This window comes from Mercenaria mercenaria, unplaced genomic scaffold (genome assembly GCF_021730395.1).
Source record: "Mercenaria mercenaria strain notata unplaced genomic scaffold, MADL_Memer_1 contig_3784, whole genome shotgun sequence".
In the NCBI taxonomy this organism is placed as follows: domain Eukaryota; kingdom Metazoa; phylum Mollusca; class Bivalvia; order Venerida; family Veneridae; genus Mercenaria; species Mercenaria mercenaria.
Window position 1 is genome coordinate 964 of NW_026461957.1, and position 23,738 is coordinate 24,701.

The 23,738-nt window shown below is 35.8% G+C and overlaps 3 protein-coding genes across 4 annotated transcripts; all 3 read right to left on the reverse strand.

Annotated features, from left to right (window-relative positions):
• Window positions 1–217: 217 nt before the first annotated feature.
• On the reverse strand, window positions 218–6,122 carry LOC128553400 (uncharacterized). Of its 2 annotated transcripts, XR_008369339.1 has the most exons (4): window positions 6,080–6,122; window positions 5,739–5,825; window positions 857–920; window positions 218–408 (listed from the first exon to the last, which is right to left on the reverse strand). XR_008369339.1 is itself a non-coding variant. In XM_053534543.1 (3 exons), the coding sequence occupies exons 1-3, from the start codon at window positions 5,857–5,859 to the stop codon at window positions 231–233; spliced, it is 363 nt and encodes a 120-aa protein (XP_053390518.1). In that variant the 5' UTR covers window positions 5,860–5,902; the 3' UTR covers window positions 218–230. The 2 variants fall into 2 exon arrangements, 1 of the variants encoding a protein (XP_053390518.1); XM_053534543.1 differs by lacking the exon at window positions 6,080–6,122 and having other exon boundaries at window positions 5,739–5,902.
• A 538-nt stretch (window positions 6,123–6,660) lies between these two features.
• Window positions 6,661–7,487, reverse strand: LOC128553398 (uncharacterized). The gene is made up of 2 exons (XM_053534541.1): window positions 7,290–7,487; window positions 6,661–6,939 (listed from the first exon to the last, which is right to left on the reverse strand). The coding sequence occupies exons 1-2, from the start codon at window positions 7,446–7,448 to the stop codon at window positions 6,661–6,663; spliced, it is 438 nt and encodes a 145-aa protein (XP_053390516.1). The 5' UTR covers window positions 7,449–7,487.
• Window positions 7,488–17,780: 10,293 nt separating this feature from the next.
• Window positions 17,781–18,572, reverse strand: LOC128553399 (uncharacterized). Its single transcript, XM_053534542.1, has one exon. It carries the CDS (start codon window positions 18,570–18,572, stop codon window positions 17,781–17,783), a length of 792 nt encoding a protein of 263 aa, XP_053390517.1.
• Window positions 18,573–23,738: the final 5,166 nt, after the last annotated feature.

Here is a 23,738-nt window from a genome sequence, read left to right on the forward strand (position 1 = left end):
CATACAGCATATTGCATTACAAGGAAATAAAATCTGAAAATTGTTTCATTGCTTGTTTCTTTCTCTTATTCAGTTCATCACTAACTCATTGAATAGTTTTGAAAAACACAAAAGTATCTGATTACAGCAGATTTTTATTCATGTTGAGCACTTCAGCTTATACTGAAATAAGTACAGATAAAATTTAAACTGTCAAACAAGTAAACAATGTATTCATGTCAATATAAAAGTCACTCTTCATCTTTTTTTGTACACAATGTATCCAAGACTAAGGACAACTTCGGAATGTTCTCTCTAAGTTCTCTGCATAAGGCTGTCTGTTCTTGTATGAGTTTGAACTTTTCCCTCTCATTTTGTATAGAGACTGTGTAGAACTCCATTTGTAGCTCTTTAAGACTTTTCTGTGGCCTGTTACAATAAATGAATATACATGAATTTATGCAGTGTTCATGTTAAGATTGTGTTTTCTACACTTGAATGGCACATAACAATCATGCATGACCCTCAGAATTGAAATGAGGTGAAAGTTTCCTTCACTCCTTCCTTCAAAGTAAGCTGTCTATCTCCAGATATGAATGACACCTGATATTTAGAGGCTGGCAGAATCGCTCAGTTTTGTGACTTTAAAATGGAGTTACATACATTATTCACTTGGTGAATTTTCTGCTAAGAAAATATTTAAAGAAAACCATACTAAAGTTTAATCTAGAGGACTTCTGTTTTACCTAAATTCCACATTCTTGGGTATTATTCATGGATTATCAATGTGATTTTAGAGAACTTACAAAACAGTAAGAACTTTGGAAAAATTATATATACAATTGCAAATCTGCAAATATTTGAATGTGTTACCTACATTTTTGTGAAATGGTTGACTAGTTCATTTTGAGGTTTTGAAGACTTGTCACAAACAAGGGGCTCTGAAATAAGGAAGAAAACATGTTATAGGCTGTTTAAAATACATACATTTTACTTGACATAGTAAAAACTGTCAGCTGGAATTAAACCTTTTTTTTCCATTGATTTGATTAATTAGCTACCAAATTGTATACACTCAGAATATAGATTTGTACTGGTCAACATGTATTAAAGAGTATTGGCAGTTTTATTATGCTTACCATTACACATAGGTTACATATCGTCTGCTTGGCGCAAAAAGTCACTTAACTGACATTTTTATCAAAATTGACTTTTTGGCAATTTTGACTAATAAATATCCCATTTCATTATTCTAAATAAGTTTTGTTATAAATTTCACGTCTTTAAGTATTCTTTTTGAAAAATAAGAAAAATCACTTAACTACATATACCAATTTGATAAGTGCAAAAACTGTACTAAGTCCACTTAGTATAGTTTTTGCTTTTATTTCTTGCTACAGTTATTGAAACTTGTTAATGCAAAAAGTAGACTAAGTGCACATAGCCTACTTTTTGCATTCAAATAATTTTTTTTTTAAATAATTGGTGTAATAAGTGTACTATATGCAGAAAATACATTAACAATAATTATTGAAGAACAATTCAGTGACATTGAAAAAAGTCCAGCAAAATCATATTCTTCCCCTAATCATAATGAACAAGACATAAATGTAAAACCTAGAAAATCACGTAAGTGCAAACATGATGAAAATTTATGGAAACAAAATGTCATTAAAAGTCGAAAAAACTCTGATAAAAACTATGTTACGGTGTTACCGCAATTGGGAAAATAAAATGAAGCAAAATTTTGAAGGGGAGTTGTGGAGCAGAGTGTAAAACACATATCCACTCAAACATTTCCCACATAGAAGGAGAAAACATTTTTCATAATTTTGGGGACTGAAACAGACAGAATTCATTGCATACACTATTAATAAAATCATAGAAAAAGGATTATCAATAAAAGTAACAGTAAGTGAAAACATTCAAGGCAGTGTATTTTCAGTACAAAGGAAAATATAAGTGCAAGTTTACTTGGATACACTTGATATTACAATGAGCCGTAATATTCTCAACATTAATTTAGGAAAATATGTACTGGTGGATTACCAGGGCAGATTCACGTGGAAAACGGCCAAATAAAATTCCACGAGTAGTTTTAACTGATATTCAGGAGTATAAACAGTTTTCCTAGGGTTGAGTCACATTAAAGGCGTACGCTAGAATTCCCTGTATACGAGATGGGCGAAATTCTGTTATTGGGAAAATTTTCGCACCAAATTCTAGCATACGTCCTTAATGGTGAAAAACATCAACAAAAGAATATAAACCTCACAAAAATGATTGATATTTATGCTAAAAAATCCCAGGATGAGAACCTTGTTCCCCAGTCCATCTGCACATATAGGTATATCTTTCATACAATATTTAATATATCATTTCAAAAACCCTCAGTGTGACAAAGAGCAGTATGAATATCATTTAAAAAAATAAAGTTTTAGCCAGAGAGCATAAAATTTGTGACAAATTACTGTCTGCTAATGCTGGACATATTACAGTTTGCTTTGACCTGCAACAGGTAGTTCCCCATCTGAAATAATTTCAATCACAGTTTTATTATGCAAGAAAATCAAATATTTACAATTATGGAATGAACTGTAGCAACAGGGGGGCAAACGAAATTGCCTTGTGTGTGTTTTTAAATTTTTTATTTTTAAAAGAATGGCTGGAAACGGCATTACTACATAATAAGACAATTGCACTGGCCAGAACCAAAACAGATTGTTTTTGCTATGTTGTGGTACAGTCTGAAACATTTTAGATTTCAAAAGCTTGAACACAAAATTTTAGAACCTGGGCCCGTATTCATAAAGAATCTTAGATAGAAATATCTCTTAGAAGTCAACATTTTCTAAGTTTTTCTCATTTTTGGCTTAAAATGTGTCTTAGAAACACTTTTGCCTAAGAATTGTACTAAGAACAAAATTTGGCTTAGAAATTATCTTAAGTAGATGATTTTTCTCTTAAAATTTAAGACAGGTGGCCATTTATCTTAACTTTTAAGAATTATCTTAGAAAAGTAAAAATAGAATGGACGCCAATGACCGCAATTAACAGTTTTTCATGATTGCATATTTACTGTATAGACTTATTAGAATATTAAGCTTAATTCAACTTGTGACAGGCTTTCCTAATTTCGTATTAAATATAGACATAGAAATGAAACTAAGAAAAAAATATTCTTATACTTTTTTCGCTAAGATTTTTCTAAGTCGTTTTATGAATAAGAACTTAAGAATATCTCTTAACTAAGTCTAAAAAATTAAGATAAGAAATATCTTAGAGGTGATTCTAAGATTCTTTATGAATACGGGCCCTGGCCTCACCCGAAATGAGAATGAATCAGTTCATTCAACAAAAATATTTCTCTATACACTACTTCTCAATTTGCAATCACTGTTCAAATGGCTCGTAGAAGGAAAACATACTATGTTACTGAAATGACATTAAATGACTTACTAAACTTTAAACACATTGCTTCCAAAATTAAAAATCTTGATATTGACACAAATAGGGAAAAAATAAAATGGATGCATATACATTGATAGACCTAGATTTTGAGAAGCTAAACAGTGTTGTAATAAAATATGACTTTGATGTTGATGAACAAATTATGGTCATTGTGTACCCATGTACAAGAGCTAAACTGTCTAAACTGATGTACTTGTACAATGAAGAATTTCACCCAAAGTTTATTCTGGACAAGTATAAAGATTTGATGGGGCTCTGTAACAGGAATATTTTTCACCGGCCTACCGCCGCTTCTGCAGAATGTTACCCCACGAATAACCTGTGCTGTACTACATTTTTGAGAATTGCATTTGGCTCTTCTGTGCCATGTTGATTACACACTCAAGTTGTTTGCGCTTATTTGAGTTTTTGGGTTTTTTAAGATCATATTTACTTGGTGATGGGTAAATAAAAAGGAATATGTGAATTTACTGACTTGTTTCACTAATTATGCTTCATATGACATAGAATTTAACTATGAAATAAGTTGTTGAAGTTGGTAATGAATTAATCATAGTAATGAGTTAAGAGAATGAAAACAATCATGTGTAAAAAGGACAGTCTGTATTATTGTGTGAGATGTCTAAACATTTATCTTGCGTTTTAATATTTAATTATTATTTCTGAAACTGCTAACAATTTAAACAAATTAATATAAATTTGTTTTTAAAAATTGTTTATTCACATGTACAAAATATCATTTTCACTACACATTAATTCTGTTGTATTGTAAATAAAACTTTAATTAAATTATCGCAAAAGTATTACTATTCTATTACACATTCAAGCAAACATTGCAAAAGAAACAAGTAACATTTGAACTTTCACAATTGTCACAATTAGATTATAACAACATTAAAAATTGTATTTCCAGAACTTAATTTTTATACAGAATATTGCTCCTAAATCACAAAAGTTGAATGCAAAAACTTGGTTAAGTGCGCTTAACTGAGTTTTTGCGTTTAAAAATTTCAGCACACATCAGTGTAACTGCATTATACTTTAATTTATTATTTATGCTCTAACTTATGATTATTTCCAAAAAATATAAAAAATATGAGCATATCATACACTTTTTGAATTAAATGGGTAGATATTTAAAGGATTATCCACAAAAGAAAAAATCTGTTTTTTGCTTCTCCTGAACATTTTTTAAAATGTCAGTTAGACTACTTTTTGCGCCAAGCAGACGATATATATGGACTACATATACACACATTCCAGATATAAATTTATGCAATATGAAAATTGGAATTTGGAAACTCATTTCTGATTATCAAATAGGCAAAATAATTTTTGTTTCAAGATATCATATTGAAATTAATGAGAAGCAATGTTCCTTACAGCCTCAATCATTAATGGACTTGCCTTTAAACTGAAACTCTTACAGGAAACCACAAGAAGAGTGGTTTCAAAGATGTATACACTATATAAAATGGATGCAAGACTGCAAATAAATACTTTGTATTCTTAAAATAAGCTTTATTTTGTACATAGTTATGTAAAATATATTTTCATCATCAAGTTTCAGTACATGTGTTGCATATAAAATTCAATATCTGCTTTTATAAGGATTGCTCAAGAAAAATGAAAACCTTATATATTGAACTTACTAACTTTTGTAAATGATATTTAAACAGGAAAATATATTTTGCTCTTTGGTCCATTACAAATACTTTGAAGGGAAACAAAGGTTATTAAAGTTTCTCACTCAGAATATAGATTTGTACTGGTCAACATGTATTTAAAGAGTATTGGCAGTTTTGTTATGCTTACCATATCACATAGGTCACATATATATGGACTACATATACACACATTCCAGATTGTAAATTTATGCAGTATGAAAATTGAAATTTGGAAACTCATTTCTGATTATCAAATAGGCAAAATAATTTTTGTTTCAAGATATCATATTGAAATTAATGAGAAGCAATGTTCCTTACAGCCTCAATCATTAATGGACTTGCCTTTAAACTGAAACTCTTACAGGAAACCACAAGAAGAGTGGTTTCAAAGATGTATACACTATATATAATGGATGCAAGACTGCAAATAAATACTTTGTATTCTTAAAATAAGCTTAATTTTGTACAAAATTATGTAAAATATATTTTCATCATCAAGTTTCAGTACATGTGTTGCACATAAAATTCAAAATCTGCTTTTATAAGTTCTCATCATGGCATCTGAAGGTGCAAAAAAAAATGAATTGCAATTGAAGTTCAAATTTTTTTTATTAAAATTACCTCTATCTGAAGTACTGCTGCTTGGGCATGGTGCTGCTGAAGCCCTGCTGCCTTGAATTGGTGCTGCTGAATTTGCTGCTGATGATACTGAAATATTCAATAGTTGATTCAAAACAAACATCAGTATTCAAAGGATTGCTCAAGAAAAATGAAAAACTTATATATTGAACTTACTAACTTTTGTATATGATATTAAAAAGGAAAATATATTTTGCTCTTTGATCCATTGCACATACTTTGAAGGGAAACAAAGGTTATTAAAGTTTCAAGTTTCAAGTTGTTTAACTGTAATGTATAGTCTAGATATATTGATACCAACATTGTAATAAAAGTTTAATTACATTTAAGAAATTGATCTAGATTCTACAGGTACTTACTTTCATCTCCTTTCTTCAACTCTTCAGCATTAATAACCATACTAGGAATTTCATCTGCATATGCATCCTCTTCATCTAGACCTGGTATTAAGATATTAAAGTAATTAAGGAACTTACCAGTTTAGAAAAATATCATTACTGCAGCATACAGTATAGAAAATATTATGGTGACAAGGATGTCCCATGATAATTTTTTGTATTAATATATAAATAATTTCGGTTCATTTAGATTTCTTTCTCATCATTCATGGTAGCATTAATGCTTTAATTTAATTAGCAAAATCAGTTGTTTTAAAAACCCCACTGGTAGCCTCAAGTACAAGGGAGATAACCTTGCCATGTTCAATTTGATTGGCTGTTGCTATAGTGCGTGTAAATAATATTTGTTTATAGATGATGGTGCCAGCATCAGTTAACATTTGACACTATTAAAGTTTAAATGGTTAAATAACATTAGATTCTATGCCTGTTTACATTTACACATCGATTTTCTTTAGAATTATAAACGGAAATTTACATAATTTGAATATATACATAGCCTTTTGTCAATACTCACATAAACTTTTCGTGACAGTTTCACAGTCAGTAGCTCCTGGCATCCCGTGAAAGGAGGCTGAAGAACAGAACAACCCAGCAATATCATCCAGGAGTGGATCAGGCAATGGTGCTGGTGGTCCACCCCCGGTTTTCTGCATGGACACTTTCTGCATGGTGGTCTCAGTTTTTGCCTTTTTAGTGAGGTTACGCCACTTTTCCTTCACTTCAGCGAAGGACCGCTTCGCATTCCCGACACTGTTTACCTTTTCACAGATGGTCGCCCAGGCCTGAAATTTTAAGATACAAGTCACAAGAATCTTTATATTACGTCGGATAAATTTTAACAAAAAACATTTGCTCATGAGCTATTTTCCGACAAACAAAGAATACAGAAAATAACAAAAATAAAGCGGCTAAAAAGTAAGATATTAAAGCGAAAGTTAAAACAACATGCATACACTTTCATGAGATTAGAAATCTATTAAAACTAATAAACTAAGTAAAATAACATTGGTCTACATTTTGAAAAAAGAATTAAAGGACATTTCGTACGCTAGATTACGGAGATGAACCTGTGTAAATCTACACTACATCTCGCGATCATGGGGTAATTGGTCAATTGCATTTTGAAACTTACTTTGTCTTGAATTTTCTTTGTGATTCCACCTGTTCCATTGCAGTGTTTTGCTGAAATTGTACTGAAGTTATCTGTAACTGCGGTCTTTAACACCTCCACCTCCGACATAGAAAAGTTTTTGGCCCTGACTCTAGGTTTCTTGGAGGCTGGAGGTTCCATGTTTTTGTTTTGTCTTCTGCTTTGACAAATTCCGCAAAAATAACGTCACCGGAACCAGTGGTTAATTTTAACCAATTTGGTTAACTAACCATTTGGTTATCTTGGTTTATACAATTGGTCAACCAAACTGGTTAGCTAACCAGATTTGGTTAAAGATAACCAAAGGTTAGAGTTTATCCCAGGGTTAATTTAACCAAGCTTTATACAATTGGGTGCAGTAGTTAATATGAATATTTATTATATACCTTTAAATTCTTTAAAAAAATAGGTTTGTATTTCACAATTAAATATGAAGTGGCAGAAAATAATCCTTATTGTATGTTTAAAATTCCGTATTATACATTTCGTATTGTATGTTGCCGGACTACTTTCATTAGAAATTCATGACTTGACACAGTTCTATAAATAGCGCACATAATAACATTTCAATATCGATAAACATTTTAGATTTCGTTCATTAACAAAACAACAATAAAAAGTAGGGGGATATAATAAAAGTAGCTAGATCTTGGATTTTGTATTCGGCTTTCGTGGATTTTGTAAGGTGACCCCGAGGGACAATATAGTCATATACCTTTTTTGCACGTTTTATGTTAGAACAGCGTAAGCGCATGTTTATTTCGTGTTATAACAATTTCAGAATTCCTCAGCTCGTCAGTGAACAATTACTCCGTCGGGATTCTGCAATGTTATAAAAGAAAAAGCATCCGTTATCACTACATATAATTGTTACATCTGTTTCATGACTAAACATCGGATACTTTTAGAACATTGATAATAGCACGGCCCATCAGGGCCGGGCATATAGAGGTGGTTTAAGAATGTGCCATGGGTTCGGATTTGTCAATTTTTTCTCTTCGAGTCATACTTTCTGTTTAATTTTCGTTTGACAATCGGAAAGTGAATATTCTAACGTGAAATCACAACAATTATGGAATTGACATTATTTGATTCTGTTCTTTCTGGTTTATATTTTGCAATATTTGCGAAATGTGCATTATACTGAATAGAATTTGATCATTTTCTGCCTTTTAAGTAATTCGCGCATGCGCAGTGAAAATTATGTCATTCTTGCAGTACATTAATGTGTAGTCAGTGTATTATCGTCATTCTTTATAAAATGTTCTAATATGGCTAACAATGCTTTAATCATCACAACGATGTTATGTTGACGTCACGTCAACGTGATATTTAGCGCCATGTACGCATCAAGAAATAGCGCTTTCAAATTTCATGAAATATTTTGCTTAATAACATGTTTTAAACGAAAAATCACATTGCACAAATGTTTTGATTAATTTATACACATACTGAAATAGTTACTCGCTTTGCTGAACGATTCGCAATAATTATCGCTCTAACTGAATTCTGCTGCAAGACGTATTACCGTTTCCGGTCCTGGAGTGTTTTAACAAATACCGACTATTGGTGCCATACTTGCGCGAAGAAACAGTTCCATCATGTTTGATATAAATTTTACAATAATGAACATATTAGCTGCGCCCTCGTGAAATTATTATGCCAGACGTATAACCGCCCATCGTGTATAAATAGTGATAAAGCACTGTTTTGCTATAAATTATTTCTTAAATTTGAAGTGAATTTTGTCCAAAACAAAGTAAGTTGTTACCAACAATTTTGTTTTGATAACAATGCATTTTCAGTGCCAATTCCAATGCTTTGATCTAAATTGTAGAATAAACCAAACTCACAGCGAGTCACCCTAAGTGATGGGATACACTATCAATAGGAAACATAAACTAGCATGCTTTAAAAGACGTTTTGCTTAGTTACACATTTTAATAGGCTTATAGAGGTGAGTTGCAGTCAGAGTAACATGTTTAAAATGTAAAAAGACGGAATAGTGTAATCAATAAACCACGTGACCTTGGCACAGACATGTACATATCTACTTTTGGCAGGTGGCGCTGTGTAAGGTTTTTCTAATTATTTAATGAAGCTATTTATAAACATATGATGACCTGCAGTTACTGAAACATTAGGCATTTTAATTTATTAATTTGAGACCTCGTCAGAACTTTTGACACGCTGTCTTGGAGAGGGACCCAGACTAGCTTAAGATACTTCATCGCACCTGGATTATATGCTGGATTCGGACTGGAGCCGCATCTATGAAAAAACAAAATATGAAAAAGCGGCATTTAGAGTTTTGAAAGCCAGTAGGCCCAGACTGTCAAAAATAAATGTTTAACATTAGGTATATGGGCATTTTCTCCAACTGTTTAGGGGCACAACCCAAAATCTAGGAACCATGGGTTTCTGGGCCCCTGCTAGGGGTGTAACGATACGTTAGTCTCACGATACAATATGTATCGTGATACAGATAGAAGCAACCATACGGTACATATTGAGTACCGTAAGTTAGCATGCATGTGACAAAGTGAAAAACAAGAGCTCATCGAACACGAAATGTCCCCTTGATGCATTCAGTATTTGCACAAGGAACAGAAATTATATGCTCACTGTCAACAAAAGTTCTACTGTTCAGGTTCAATGTGACCTATTAACCTCAAAATCTACAGGGGGTCTTCTGCTGGTCATGATCAACCTCCCTGTAAAGTTTAGTGATCCTAGGCCCAAGCGTTCTCAAGGTATTGTCCGGAAAGGATTTAACTGTTCCGGGTCAATGTGACCTTGACCTTTGTCCTACGTACCTCAACATCTATTGGGGTCATCTACTGGTCATGAGCAACCTTTCTATCAAGTTTCATGATCCCTAGGCACAGGCGTTCCTTAAACCTACACAGATCTTTGTACCAAAAAGAACAAAAACACAATATGCTTCATATATTGTATAATATGTAATGAGCACTTGGGCACGATTAGCTTACATTGTTTCTTCTTCCAATAATATCATATCCATTACATATAAAAAAGAATACTGACATGAATCATGTAACAACTTCAAATACCATTCAATTCATAAATATCAATTCAATGATTGAACATGCATAACATTCACTTCTCATGTCTATATATATATAAACATTTTTAAATAAAGTAACAAATAATTTCCCGTGATTTAGATTTAAAAAATAATCTGTTTGTAAGCATAAGTGCCCAAAGCTAAATGACCATACAAATCACAACAATCGGCACGATAACTTGCCTTACCAGCGTTACTAAGGCTACCAACAAAACAACCATCAAAACAAGATTTTGATTGGCCTGATACAACAAAAGATCTATACCTATTCAAGGAAAATATTTCCCGCCTAATTCGCTTCGCTTAACCGACGGAAAATATATTTCCTTAAACCTACACAGATCTTTGTACCAAAAGAACAAAAACACAATATGCTTCATATATTGTATAATATCTAATAAGCACTTGGGCACGGTGAATCAAAGAACGGGAAACTATAAGTTATAAAATAATACCATGTGCTTGAAATCTAATTCAAAGTTTATAAACCCAAATTCTGAGAAACAGAAAGTCTTTCAGATAAACAGTCTTTAATATAACCATCTTTGGCGTTTTCACTACGCCACCTTCCATGTCTCTCAAAAAGTCTGTCCTTAATGCCGTTATTCGCGGCTGCAGTTGCGCCCCAGGAGCGTAAACTATGAAATCCGATTTAGAAATATCCGAAACATGATATTCAAACGCTTCAATAAACAGTTCTCCCAAAGTTGTATACGAAATGGGTTTATCCATATCCCTTAACTTATCCATTTTTGCATTTTGACATTCCACAAAATATATAAATGTCAGAATCAGAGTCAACATTCACCCATGTTAAATATCGCTGTAAATTTACTACAGGACACAACATAGTACCTGTGCAAGAAATTGTTACCTCATTTTCCATCTCTATAAACGTCAGTTTTGCTTGATTCAATAAATATATTGATATATGTGGAATGGAATACTATATCGGAACGTCTAATCTTAAGTAATTCTTCACTTCTCAAAAACCCTGCGTATGCTAACAAACATGCGCAAATAATTCTCTGATTCTTGATATTGTTTTCCTGATAAAGACTATTGAACATTCTAAGCAACATAACATGGGTCACTGGTTCTTTCTTCACAATTTTCTTAGAAAGCTTTCGTTTAGCAGCTTCTTATATGTTTTTTACTAACGATGAATCAGTAGGCGATGTCAAGCCATATAAATCATGCATCCATTTAACACTATATTAATATGATTTTGATACAGCACTGAATGAATTTGAATATTGAACGATAGAACACAAATATATACCAAAAATAAATGGCTTGGCCGGACAGATGTCCTTTTCTCCCAAAGAATTACTCAATGCCCATTTCCTCCACCGAATAAAACCTCGGTTGTAACATTTGGTGGTAGTGTCGGCACGAGCATCCTTCAGTAGTTCTGGGATCCAGGTCACCTTACCGACCAAAACATCTGGTAAATCTTCTATTTCGTCCGAGAAACACTGAAAAAAACATATTTAAATAAAGAGTACGTTCGTTAATATACAAATAAAAATTATTATAATAAAATAATGTGCAATATTCTTTTTCTTCACATATTATCATAGCTTGTCAGCCTCCATAAAGGGAATATACAGCCGACAAAAGGCTTTAAAGGTATAAATGCCAATGAATAACAGACACTGCTACGTTTTTGTGTCTAAATAATATTAAACTATATTAAAACTTTAGCATAACATGCAAATAGAAGATCTATACTTGCGCAATAATCCAAATTAATACACATTTCTGTGAAAAAATATTTTAACATCAATACACATATTATCAAGGCTTCTCAGACTAAACAGACAAATGTATATATGCCTTATAGCAATTATAAAGGCAGCCACGCCATATACTGATGCATATTTAGCATCTTAACAGTACAGAGATATGCAACTACTAAAATATTACTCGTAGTGCTAACATTTTAAACTTCAAGTTTTCATTTCCGAAAATGCCTGTGCCATTAATGCATGTAGTGTAATTTTCTTTGTTTGTAGGCAACTCGATCCAGTCTACAACATTGGATATAAATCTGCCACCCACGCATAATAACGACCAAAAATTTGCCGAAGACCATGACGGTACAATCAATACACCACTAGCTTTATCTGACTGCATTTTTCTTAATACCCTAGCAACTGTAATGATGGGTGGCACAAACCCAAATTTACCACCCCAAAATTCCGAAAATGCATCCACACCTGAACACCCTTCATTCCAAAACTGGGAATAAAATACAGGTAATTTACTATTATGAGCTGAAGCGAACCAGTCAACCTCTAAATTACTCCACTTGCTTTCGATCAAGCGTACAATATGAAAAGATATGCCCCAGTCATCTTTTTCAACAATCTTTGACAGATAATCGGCTCTTTCATTTTCCTCCCTCGGAATCCATTCAACATCTAAAACAATACTATTCTTTAAACAGTATGTAAATATACTGAATGCAATTGTTTGCAACTCAACATTCATCGAACCCTTTTTAACAATGCTGCTAACAGCCTGGTTATCAGAAAACCACTTAACCTTGTATCCTCGTAAAACATGTACAATGGACTGCATAACTCTGAAAACTGCTGTAAGTTCTCTCCAAGTAGAGGATCGAACCTGTTCATCATTTGTCCACCGACATTGAGCGACACCATTTACAGTTTTTACCTCATAACCGGCAAATCCCGTTCCGGAGGCATCACTAAATACTATTTTAGTGAAAAAATCTTCAACATTAATCTTACTCATGTTCAATACTTGTAAATTTTCTTTCCAAAATTTAAGTTGAGTCATTCTACCACAACTTAATTGTATATAAGATGCCCACGATTGTAACGCGGCTATATCTATACTCAAATACCGGTACCTAGTCATTATTTGAGAAAAGTGACCTATAACAACCGACATGGAGAAAATTTGTCCAACAAAACTAGCCAATTTTCTCACATGAACTCGTCTGTGTTTCTTTAGCGAATTTTCTATCTCTGAAAGAGTATTTAATGCTTTCTGTATTTTTCTATCTGGTATATAAATACTATTTATGGTGCTATCAAGAGTATTACCAAGAAACTCTATAATTTGCACAGGAACCCATAAAGATTTATCTGCTTTTGGAACAAACCCGGATTCAAAAAGGTCATTTTTTATCGAGACAGCAACATCTGAACAACTCAAAAAATCTCTCTCACAACCAAAACCGTCATCTAAAAACATAACTTTCATCTTTCCTTCACCCCTCCATTTAGCAATTAATGGTCTTGTTAATTTGGTGAATATGTACGAAGCTGTGCTAATTCCAAAAGGGAGCACCAAGAATTTGTAAAACATAGTGTTTCCCATGTCATCAGTCCATGAAAACTCCAAATAATCAGTATGCGGGGGAAAAATAGATATGAAATGATACGCAGAATGAATGTCAAACTTGAACATATAGCAATTGGGTCGAACATAATTGAGTACGATTCTAATGTCCTCATATATTACAGACTGTTTAAATAAATGCTTATTGACATGTCTTAAATCAAGTATCAAACGCTTCTTCCCAGAAGACTGTACTGAAATGGTTAACGGGTTAACAACAGCAGGAATTTTTTCACACTTTTCAATTGAATCCCTCAATAATAAATCATTTATTGCTTCTTGTACAACACTACGTTCTTGTAAAGCCGACCAGTTATTTTTTTTTAAAATGCAAGCAGGTGGCATAGAATAAAATGGAATTTTATACCCACTTTTGATTGTATCCAGTATAAAATCATTAGCACCAATCTTATGCCAAAAATCATAACACTGTTTTAACCTATCTTTAACAATTATTGCCTTTTGACCCTGTTCATACTCAAAATATTCATGCGTAAATCTGTCACCGTGTAAATCATAACAATTACATCTAAAAATAGAATACTCATCTGTCAAAACTGATGACTCATTTTCTGCTCTGGGTGACATCGATGGCTGATTGACTCTGCTTGTAGAAGGAACCTGACATGTACCTAAGGACAATCTTTTCTGTAGTGCGTGAAGTCTCCGCAGGCGAAGCAACTTCCAAACGTCTTCATTGTGTAGGGACGAAAATTAGACGTCCCGAGAGAACTGTTGACTCCCGGAAAGGTACCTGACGTTGATGGCTGCATACCTCATTGAGGAAATGGAACGCTCCTAATACTCCCAACAGTAGTGCGTTGTGCTTTTCCCAGGTGCGTCATTCGGCGATTTTTTCGATTGAAATCGCTTGCGTTTGCGGAGAGCACGGTTTTCCGCCTTGGAAATCTTAGATTCATCGTCACTGTCGCTGGCTACAGGATTCGCCTGGTATTGTCGAACCGTTTCCCAGCCCCCTTCTGACGTATTGGCAATTCGGATAAGTTTTTTTACGTTTGTGCAATTTACCAGCAGTTTCCTCTAACACCTCCAGAGCGTAGTCAGATTTGTTGTTTGTGATCTATGACTAGCAAAAAATAATCTGTTTGTAAGCATAGGTGCCCAAAGCTGAATGACCATACAAATCACAACAATCGGCACGATAACTTGCCTTACCAGCGTTACTAAGGCTACCAACAAAACAACCATCAAAACAAGATTTTGATTGGCCTGATACAACAAAAGATCTATACCTATTCAAGGAAAATATTTCCCGCCTAATTCGCTTCGCTTGACCGACGGAAAATATATTTCTCAAGTAATTATCTGGAAACGGTTTAAATGTTCCGGGTCACTGTAACCTTGACCTTTGACCTACTGACCTCAGAATCAATTGGGGTCATCTGCTGGTCATGTTGAACTTCTCTGTTATCTTTCATGACCCTTGGCCAAAGCGTTCTCAAGTTGTCTTCCAGAAGCTGTTTAACTGTTTCTGGCCAATGTGACCTTAAACTTTGATCTAATGACCTCAAAATCAATAGGGGTCATCTGCTGGTCATGATCAATCTCCTATCAATTTTCCTGATCCTAGGCCCAAGCCTTCTTATCGCCCAGAAACCATTTTACTGTTCCTGGTCACTGTGACCTTGACCTTTGACCTACTGATCTCAAAAATTAATAGGGATCATCTGCTTGTGATGACCAACCTCCCTTCATCTTTAATGATCTTTGACCCAAGCAATCTTGAGTTATCATCCGGAAACCGTTTAACTTTTCCGGGTTACTGTGACCTTGATCTTTGACAAACTGACCTCAAAATCAACAGGAGCCATCTGCTGATCATGACCAACCTTCCTGTCAACTTTCATGATCCTAGGCCCAAGCGTTCTTGACTCATCAACCGGAAACCGGTTAACTGTTCAGGGTCACTTGGAACTTGAACTTTGACATACTTACCTCAAAATCAATAGGGGCCATCTGCTGGTCATCACCAACCTCCCTGTCGACTTTCATGATCCTAGGGTCAATCGTTCTTGAGTTAAACGGAAACTGATTGGTCTACATTCCAGCCGACAGACCGACCGACATCTGCAAAACAATATAGAATCTACCCCTCCTTCTTCGAAAGGGAGTGAGTGGGGGTGGGGGCATAGAAGCAATGTGTCTACTCTTGGAAAGTACTTGGAATTTTGCTAGAAATTTTAAGAAACTGCTATCCTTGAGTAAATTGATTTCTAACATCACTGACAATGTTTAAAGCATATAAAATGCAGATTTTTCACCTTTTTGTTAAAACATTTGAAAAAAGAACAACTTCCATGAGGCAATGAAAAAAAATAGGGTCCGGCCAGAAATTAAGGGTAGGTCGGTATACCGGAGGCAAACCTTTTTTTCTAACCTAATTTGTATTTATTTGTGACAATGCTTGTTAAATATTAAAAGTGGATTTTAATTAATATTTTTGGGAGAATTTCAGAAAACTCAATAGAAAAAATGTGGTAAATCAGCTAATATGCAGAGTTGATTTGGTAGAAAACTTGAATGATTACTAAAATCCCCATTACCATTTTCTTCACGTTTTAATGCTCCCTTTCAGCTTTAAAAACCAGAAATCGAAAAATTATCTTAAATGTTATTGTTAGCATATTGCAGTTCCACTGCCCAGATAGCTCAATTGGCAGAGCAACCCAAAATTGAGAAAATTACGTATGGTAATTTGTGTTTTGGGCAGGTTCAAGGTTCGAATCCTGGTCTGGCTGTGCAAACTGTTGCGTTGTGAAGTTAACTTTTTCCAGTTTTTATAAAAGATTTACAGATAAAATATGAAAATACATTTTGTTTACCTATATTGCTGTAATACAGTATTCACCTTGAAATAAATTTATTCCCCCACCATTTTGTTTAGTCTTGCGGGCATATTTGTACTTTTTTATGGCTCACCTGAGCAATGCTGAGTTTTTGTGATCACTCGATGTCCGGCATCTGTCGTTTGTCTGTCAACATTTAGCTTGTGTATGCGATAGAGGCTGTATTTTTTAACTGATTTTCATGAAATATTGTCAGAATGATTACCTTGATAAATCTAGGCCAGGTTTGAAAATGGGTCGTCTGGGGTAAAAAATTAGGTCAATAGGTCAAATCAAAGAAAAACCTTGTGTATGCGATAGAGGCTGTATTTTTCAGTTGATCTTAATGAAATTTGGTCAGAATAATTGCCTTGATAAAATCTAAGTCAAGTTTAATATGGGTGATCTGAGGTCAAAATCTAGGTCATAAGGTCATATCTAAGAAAATACTTGTCTAAACTCAAGAGATCACATTTTTGGTCCAATCTTAATTAAAATTGGCCAGAATATTTGTTTCCATGAAATCATTAGGTCAAACATATTTACACTGTTATAATGTGTTTCGCATGTGAGCGGCCTAGTGCCATCTTGACCCTCTTGTTTTTAATTTCTTCAGGTGACAAGGTTTTAAATCTTGGATGAGTAGCAGTACGACACATTTATAGCTCTAGCTTTAACAGCTGCACTTTCTGGTTGTTCTTCTGTATTCTCTATCATTCCACTTTCACTATCATGCATCTTTGGTGAAATATACCTTCACAGATACAGAAGATTTTTTTGGCCGTGCGAACATCTATTTGCTGCATCTTGCAGCAATTTTTAACTTGTTTGTTTATGTGGGTCATGTGGTTAAGGTATCTGCGCTTTTGTAGTCAGTTACAAGTCACCTGAATGTGGCTTCAAACTTCGTCTATGTTGTAGAATGCTTACGTGCAAAGAAGCTATCCAGATGGTCTACAGAATATCCGTCGTTTCGGTCGTATGATCCTGGCGCCCTACTGTACCGGAAATAATCCGGGATCTTCCTCCACCGTTAAGACTTCAGCCATAATGACATAAAATTGTGTCGATGTGTCTTTACAAAACTTTACACAACACTGGCATTGTTCTTGGGAAAATGTATTTCACAATCTTCTTCTTCTTTTTCTTCTTGGCGTTCACCGCCTACACTGTCACCCCTGATCCAGCAATGAAGGATGCTGTCTTCTTCAGGTCCTCCTTCTTGCCGTGCACTTTGGTTTTCATTGGGGTGCTGTTTGGCCACACACTTTTTCTTTGGTTTTCCAGACGTGGGCATCTCTGCAGAATGTGCTCAGCAGTTTGCTGTTCCAGACCACAGGGGCACATCGGAGAGGGAGACAATTTAAGCTTTGTGCACATGTGGGCATTTAACCTGTTATGTCCTGTGCGGAGCCTAAAGATGATGACTTGTTCCCATCTTTCTAGTAGGTGGTAGTCATCCTTGGTTGGCCTTGGCTTTGTAAGTGCTTTGATCATTGTCACCTTCTCCTCGTGAGTAATGGCATTTTGTGGCTGGTTATCTGTAGCTCCAAGCTTGGCTAATCTGTCTGCATTCTCATTTCCAGGTACACCACAGTGTGCAGGTATCCATTGTAAGGACACAACTCTTGTTTTGCATAGACTGAACAGTGCCCTGGAGATGGATGTTTGTTTGGAATTTTCCAGTGCTTGGAGTACTGACAGAGCATCCGTGAAGATAACCACGTTGGGGCAGCTCTCTGGAGACTCCTCAATGAGTTTAATAGCTTGTTTGATGGCCTCAACCTCTGCTCTATAGTTGGTACAGTGCCTTCCGGTTGGGATACTATTTGTCTCTGATCTTCCCGAGGTATACATTATGAAGATGCCAGATCCTCCGTCTTTTATTGCAGCTGAGGCTGAGCCGTCTGTGTACACATGTGTCCATGTCTCTGACGGATATGTGTCTTGGATCATGACCTGTGTAAAGGATAGTTTGGTCCAGGAACATTGGTACGTATAGTCAGGTTGGATTCGTCATGTTTCCATGGCTCTGGTAGATCTTGAACAGTGAAGTGAGTAGTGGGTTGTCCAAGATGCTCTGCAAAGGTTTTGTTGAACTTCTTGGCTTCATGTGCAAAGCTGCCTCTTTTTAAACGATTTTTGGTAAGCCCTTCTAATTTGGCTTTCATGGGATGATCTGGAAGGTATTGGTATTTGCAGGTTTGTACCAGAGTTTTGGACTCTCTTCTCTTGGCAAGTGGAGGGATGGCGGTAGCGTCTTCCATGGCCTTAATGGGTGTTGATTTCAGTGCTCCTGTGATGATCCTAAGAGCCTGATTTTGCACCTTGTCTAACCTCTGCTGATTTGTCTTGGCTGCTGTTATCCAAGCTGAGGAGCCATACTCTAGGATGGGTCTGATGGTCCCAAGGTATACTGTCTTGGGTATGTTTTCGTGTGCTCCCCAGTTTGTACCAGTAAGTTTCCGTAGAATGGGAAGCTTTTTTCGTGCCTTGCTTTCTGCGTTGGTTAGATGTGCCTTCCATGTAAAGCGCCTGTCGAACGTTACTCCCAGATTTGTTGCCTCCTCCACTTCTGCAAGTGGGGTGTCACAAATCTTAATATAGCCAGCATCTGTCTGCTTTGGTGACAGTGAAAACAGGGTTGTGCAGGACTTCTCAGTGTTGACCTGAACACACCATTCTTCTGCCCAGGCTGAAAGCCTGTCTGTGGCTTCTTGCATCCTGTAGTTAGCAGTTGTTGCATATTCCTCTGAGCACCAAAGTACCGAATCATCTGCGTAGAGAGCAGCTTTGACTCCTCTTGGAAGTTCAGCCACCAGATCATTGATGAAGAGAAGAAAGAAAGTAGGAGAGAGTAGTCCTCCTTGGGGAACTCTCTGCAGAAACTTATGACTAGAGGTTCCATCAAGGTTCACTCTAGCCCTTCGGTTGAAGAGATAGGACTTTATCCATCTGTACATGGTGCCTCCAACACCATTCCTCTGTAGTTTCACCAGAAGACCATCCACCCATACCTTGTCAAATGCTCTCTGAAGGTCTACCCATGTCACTAGAGTAACCATTTTTGCCTGAAAGGCATTTTCGATTTCTTGTGCAAGGTATGTTGTTTGATCCTCTGTTGACCAGAATGACCTGAAGCCAGCCTGTGGGCCAAGATATTGTTACTTTCCAAGTACCACTTCATACGTTGGTTTATGATGCTTTCCATGGTCTTCCCCACTGTGCTGGTGAGGCTAATAGGGCGATAGCTGGCTACTTTCTTTTTGTCCTTTCCACGTTTTAGGATAGGTACCATGATCGCCTCTCTCAAGACCTGTGGAAGTTTCCCCTCCTTCCAGCTCAGATTGAAGACATCTAGAAGGGTTTTCGTAGCAAAACGTCCCATATGTGTCAGCATCTCATTGGTGATGTGGTCTGGTCCTGGTGATTTCTTGGCCTTGAGCTTCTTCAGTGCTGTAAGTAGTTCCTTTAGTGTGAGGCTTGTTTCCATCTTCCTTGGACTTTTTGGATCTTCTCTCCCTTTCCTCCCTTCTAACTTCTCTTTGCCGTCCTCTGTTGACTGTGATGTTGCTTACTTTTCTTTTTCGTAGTTTTCAGCAAACTTATTTGAAGCCTGTTTTCCAGTCAGCAGAGAACCATTTTCGTTTACAGATGTGGTGCCTCTTTTGCTTCCGCCTTCATCATTCAGTTGCCGTGTAAGTTTCCAAAGCTTTGTACTGTCTCTTTCTAAATTGAGTGAGGCAGTTTTTTCTTTCCAGCTCTCTCTTCTGGCCTGGATTTTTTATCTCAGAAACTTGGCCCTTACCTTTTGGAGTTTTATGTTTTTGGTTTGGGACGGTTGTGTTTCAGCCTTTCGCCTGGCTTCTGCGACTCCTCCTAAAGGCCCTCTAGATCCTTGTTCCAGTATGGCTTGTAATCTCTCCTGGAACCTCTAGGAATGCATTTTTGGCTGCCTGGAGTAGGGCTGCATTGAAGTCCTTTGTGACTTTGTTGATGGCCCTGCCTTCAGTTCGAATCTGTCTGCTGGTTTCATGTGTAAGCTCTCTGTATTTTTTCCAATTAGCCTTTTTGTAGTTCCAGCGAGGTAAGCTTGGTTCCTGTATGGTCCTGTATTGCAAGGTGAGGTAAACAGGACGGTGATTGCTACCGCCTAGTTGCTGTCCTACTTCTCTTGCAATGTTCTTGTGGATATCTTCAGTGCAGAAACCAAGATCAGGAGTGGAAGTGGTGTGCCAACGTCTGGAATAGAAAGTGTCCTGGTCGTCGGGGTTGTTGATCAGCAACAAGTTGTGATCATCTTGCCAGGACTCTACCTCTTCTCCCCGCCTGTCTATGTGGTCATATCCCCAGCTCTGTATTTCACAATACGAAATGTGTTCCTAAAATGGTGCACACGTCTTTCTTTAAATAAGTTACCTCTAAAACTAAACAAAATCGCTTTTGAATGAGTTTAGAGAATCATCATTTACTAAAGACAGACTCTCTGAGTTTGGCTAAGTATACACCTATGTCTATATACATGCAGCTATTGCCCACCAGTAAACAAATCGATTCACCTGTTTATCGAGGTAAAATGCATTTGAATACATAAAGGCAGATAAATTTGCTTTACTGGAAATTGAAGTGAGTCTTGAATTATCTCCCTTTCATTTAACGCACAGAAATATCTAAATAGCCGTAAAATATGTTTACGTTTGATAACTCAGTTGCAATCAATAAAGCAAAGTAATATCAAAGCTTCTACTTAATAGGCAACTATTGGCAACTGAATAGATATTTGCATGTTTAACCTTCTTAAATACAAACATTGCTTAATCTGAAGTATTATTTATATGGGTGTAAAGTAATTCGGAAGATTTGCTGCAAACACAATTACGTTTGGCTTTCTGTGTATCCGCGATACGCAACTAAGACAGTGGCTGGGGCTAGCCTATGGCACTGAGAGTATCTGCCTTCAGGAAAGAACATACATAGGGCACAGAGCAAATAAGAACTTTCAACAGTCAATGTTTATTTCAAGATTTATTACGTTTCTTAAGACAAATTGAAGGACTGTTGTGGTATAACATATTGCAAAAAAAAAAAAACCCAAAAAACTATTAATATGCCTGACATAGACCGAAGACCGAAGTGAAAAATGAGGCATAGGGCTATAACAAGTTTTACCACAGCTCGGTACTTTTTACGTTATCGGTACGAAAAGGTGATGAATTCAATAACATAATTCCAAATACTTAACAGACAGAGCAATAAGCCTATTTTATTTAAATATTTTATCTTATTTAAGGCTTTTGGCCATGCCATAGGACTAAATCACACTTCTCCACTTGTGATGAAATAAAGCATGGGGGTGCACCCGGGGTCTTCAACAATAAGCTGGGAAATCGGCATATGACATATGTGTCGATGCGACGTTAAACTCAACAAAGAAAGCATGTGCGGATCAAGCCAATTTTATCAGAGGGGGTCCGACCCCTCACAGAACAAACATGTGTCACTATACACATTTTTTTCGTAGATGGTAGCCGTTTACAAGTACAGGGATGCCCAAATGTTTTGTTGAGCAGGCCGTAGTAGAACATTAGCAAGCCAGCTAGGGTGGTCCGGGGGCATGCCCTCCCCACCCCCCTCTCTCTCTGGAAATGTTTGAAATTCAGCGCTTCATTTCCTGCATTCTGGGGCATTTTAGGAGCATTTTAATAACACCTTTTCCTTTGCAATTTTATATACAATATACCCCTTATTTTCACGTTTTTATGAGCTAACCTGTTAACTTTAGGAAAAATAATAAAATTAAAGTTTCTTAAAGGTAAAATTCTTTGTTTCTTTAAGATAAATAACATTAACATGAATTGTGTCGAGGTCGTATGTAGCAGCAGCCACATACACTTTGAATGCGGTCCTACTGTTGCCGTTTCGAAAAAACATTTTCTTTCCTTCTTCTCTTCTTTTCTTTCTTTCTTTATTTATTTATTTTTTTTTTTTTTTTGATTTTCCAGGGGGGTCCGTCTGGATCCCCCCTCTGGATCCGCGAATGAAAAGAACAACAAAATATCACACTTCACTGAAAAGGGTGTCTGTGCATAAATATGATGGCACAAAGACCTTATAGAAAAAAAGTCGCAGGATCATCGGGAACCACCCTTTTATACGTTGAGAGTGACGAAAAGCATATCTTCGACCCTTAACATTTAAGATAGAATTAATTATAAAAGAGAGCCATTTATTTGCCATACTATATTCTTGTTGTATTATTGCTACTGGCAATTATTCATCTTTTATTGCTGTTACTGCTGGTACTGCAACTGTAACTGTCAATTACTCGTCTTTAATACCGTTAATGACGCTACTGTTATGGCCGGTTATACGTCTCTGAAACTGCTACTCCTGGTTTCGTACTACCGTTAATTTTGCATTTTGTTGCTGCCAATTAAATGTTTTAGCTTCTGCAACTCCTACTGCAAATACTAAGTTTTTGCTGCTGCTTTTGTTACTCTCAATTTTAATCAAACTACCGCTACTGCTACTGTTGCTACTGCTTCTTATAATGGCATTTTTGCTACTGTAATTTTTAATTTCAACTTTATGCTACTGCTTCTACCGATTTTACATTACCACGACTAATATTGTTGCTACTGGTTCTGTCAATCAATATTTTGGTAACAGCTTCTGCTACGACCAATTTCAAGCTTTTTCTACTGCTATTGCAAAGTTTCCGATTTTGCTACTGCTGCTGCTCCCTGTGCAATTGCTAATTTCACACTTATGCTACTGCTGCTACCATTACCAATGACACGCTTTCGAAATGCAACTGCTACTAATGCTACTGCCAATTTCACATGATTGCTACCATAGCAGCTTTCTTCGATTCTGTCAGTTTCTAACTTTTGTTATTGCTTCTGCTTCTGGTCTTACTGCAACTGCTGCTACTGCCAAATTGAATTTTATATACTGTAAAATCTGGTAAATAAGCGTATACGCTTATAATTATTTTAGTGACACTTTTATGCGCCTATTTTTGATATGCGCTTATACTTAAGCCAAAACTATGCGCTTATTTTTGATATGCGCTTATAGACAAGCATTGTGCGCCTATTTCTGATATATTAATAATATTGA

Coding starts and splice junctions, on each gene's coding strand:
- LOC128553400 (XM_053534543.1), bottom strand. CDS start 5,859: ATGTTTGTTTTGAATCAACTATTGAATATTTCAGTATCATCAGCAGCA. Junction 921..5,738: donor CAGCAGTACTTCAGATAGAG/GTAATTTTAATA, acceptor TCCTTATTTCAG/AGCCCCTTGTTTGTGACAAG. Junction 409..856: donor GTCAACCATTTCACAAAAAT/GTAGGTAACACA, acceptor TTATTGTAACAG/GCCACAGAAAAGTCTTAAAG.
- LOC128553398 (XM_053534541.1), bottom strand. CDS start 7,448: ATGGAACCTCCAGCCTCCAAGAAACCTAGAGTCAGGGCCAAAAACTTT. Junction 6,940..7,289: donor CAAAGAAAATTCAAGACAAA/GTAAGTTTCAAA, acceptor TTAAAATTTCAG/GCCTGGGCGACCATCTGTGA.
- LOC128553399 (XM_053534542.1), bottom strand. CDS start 18,572: ATGATCCAAGACACATATCCGTCAGAGACATGGACACATGTGTACACA.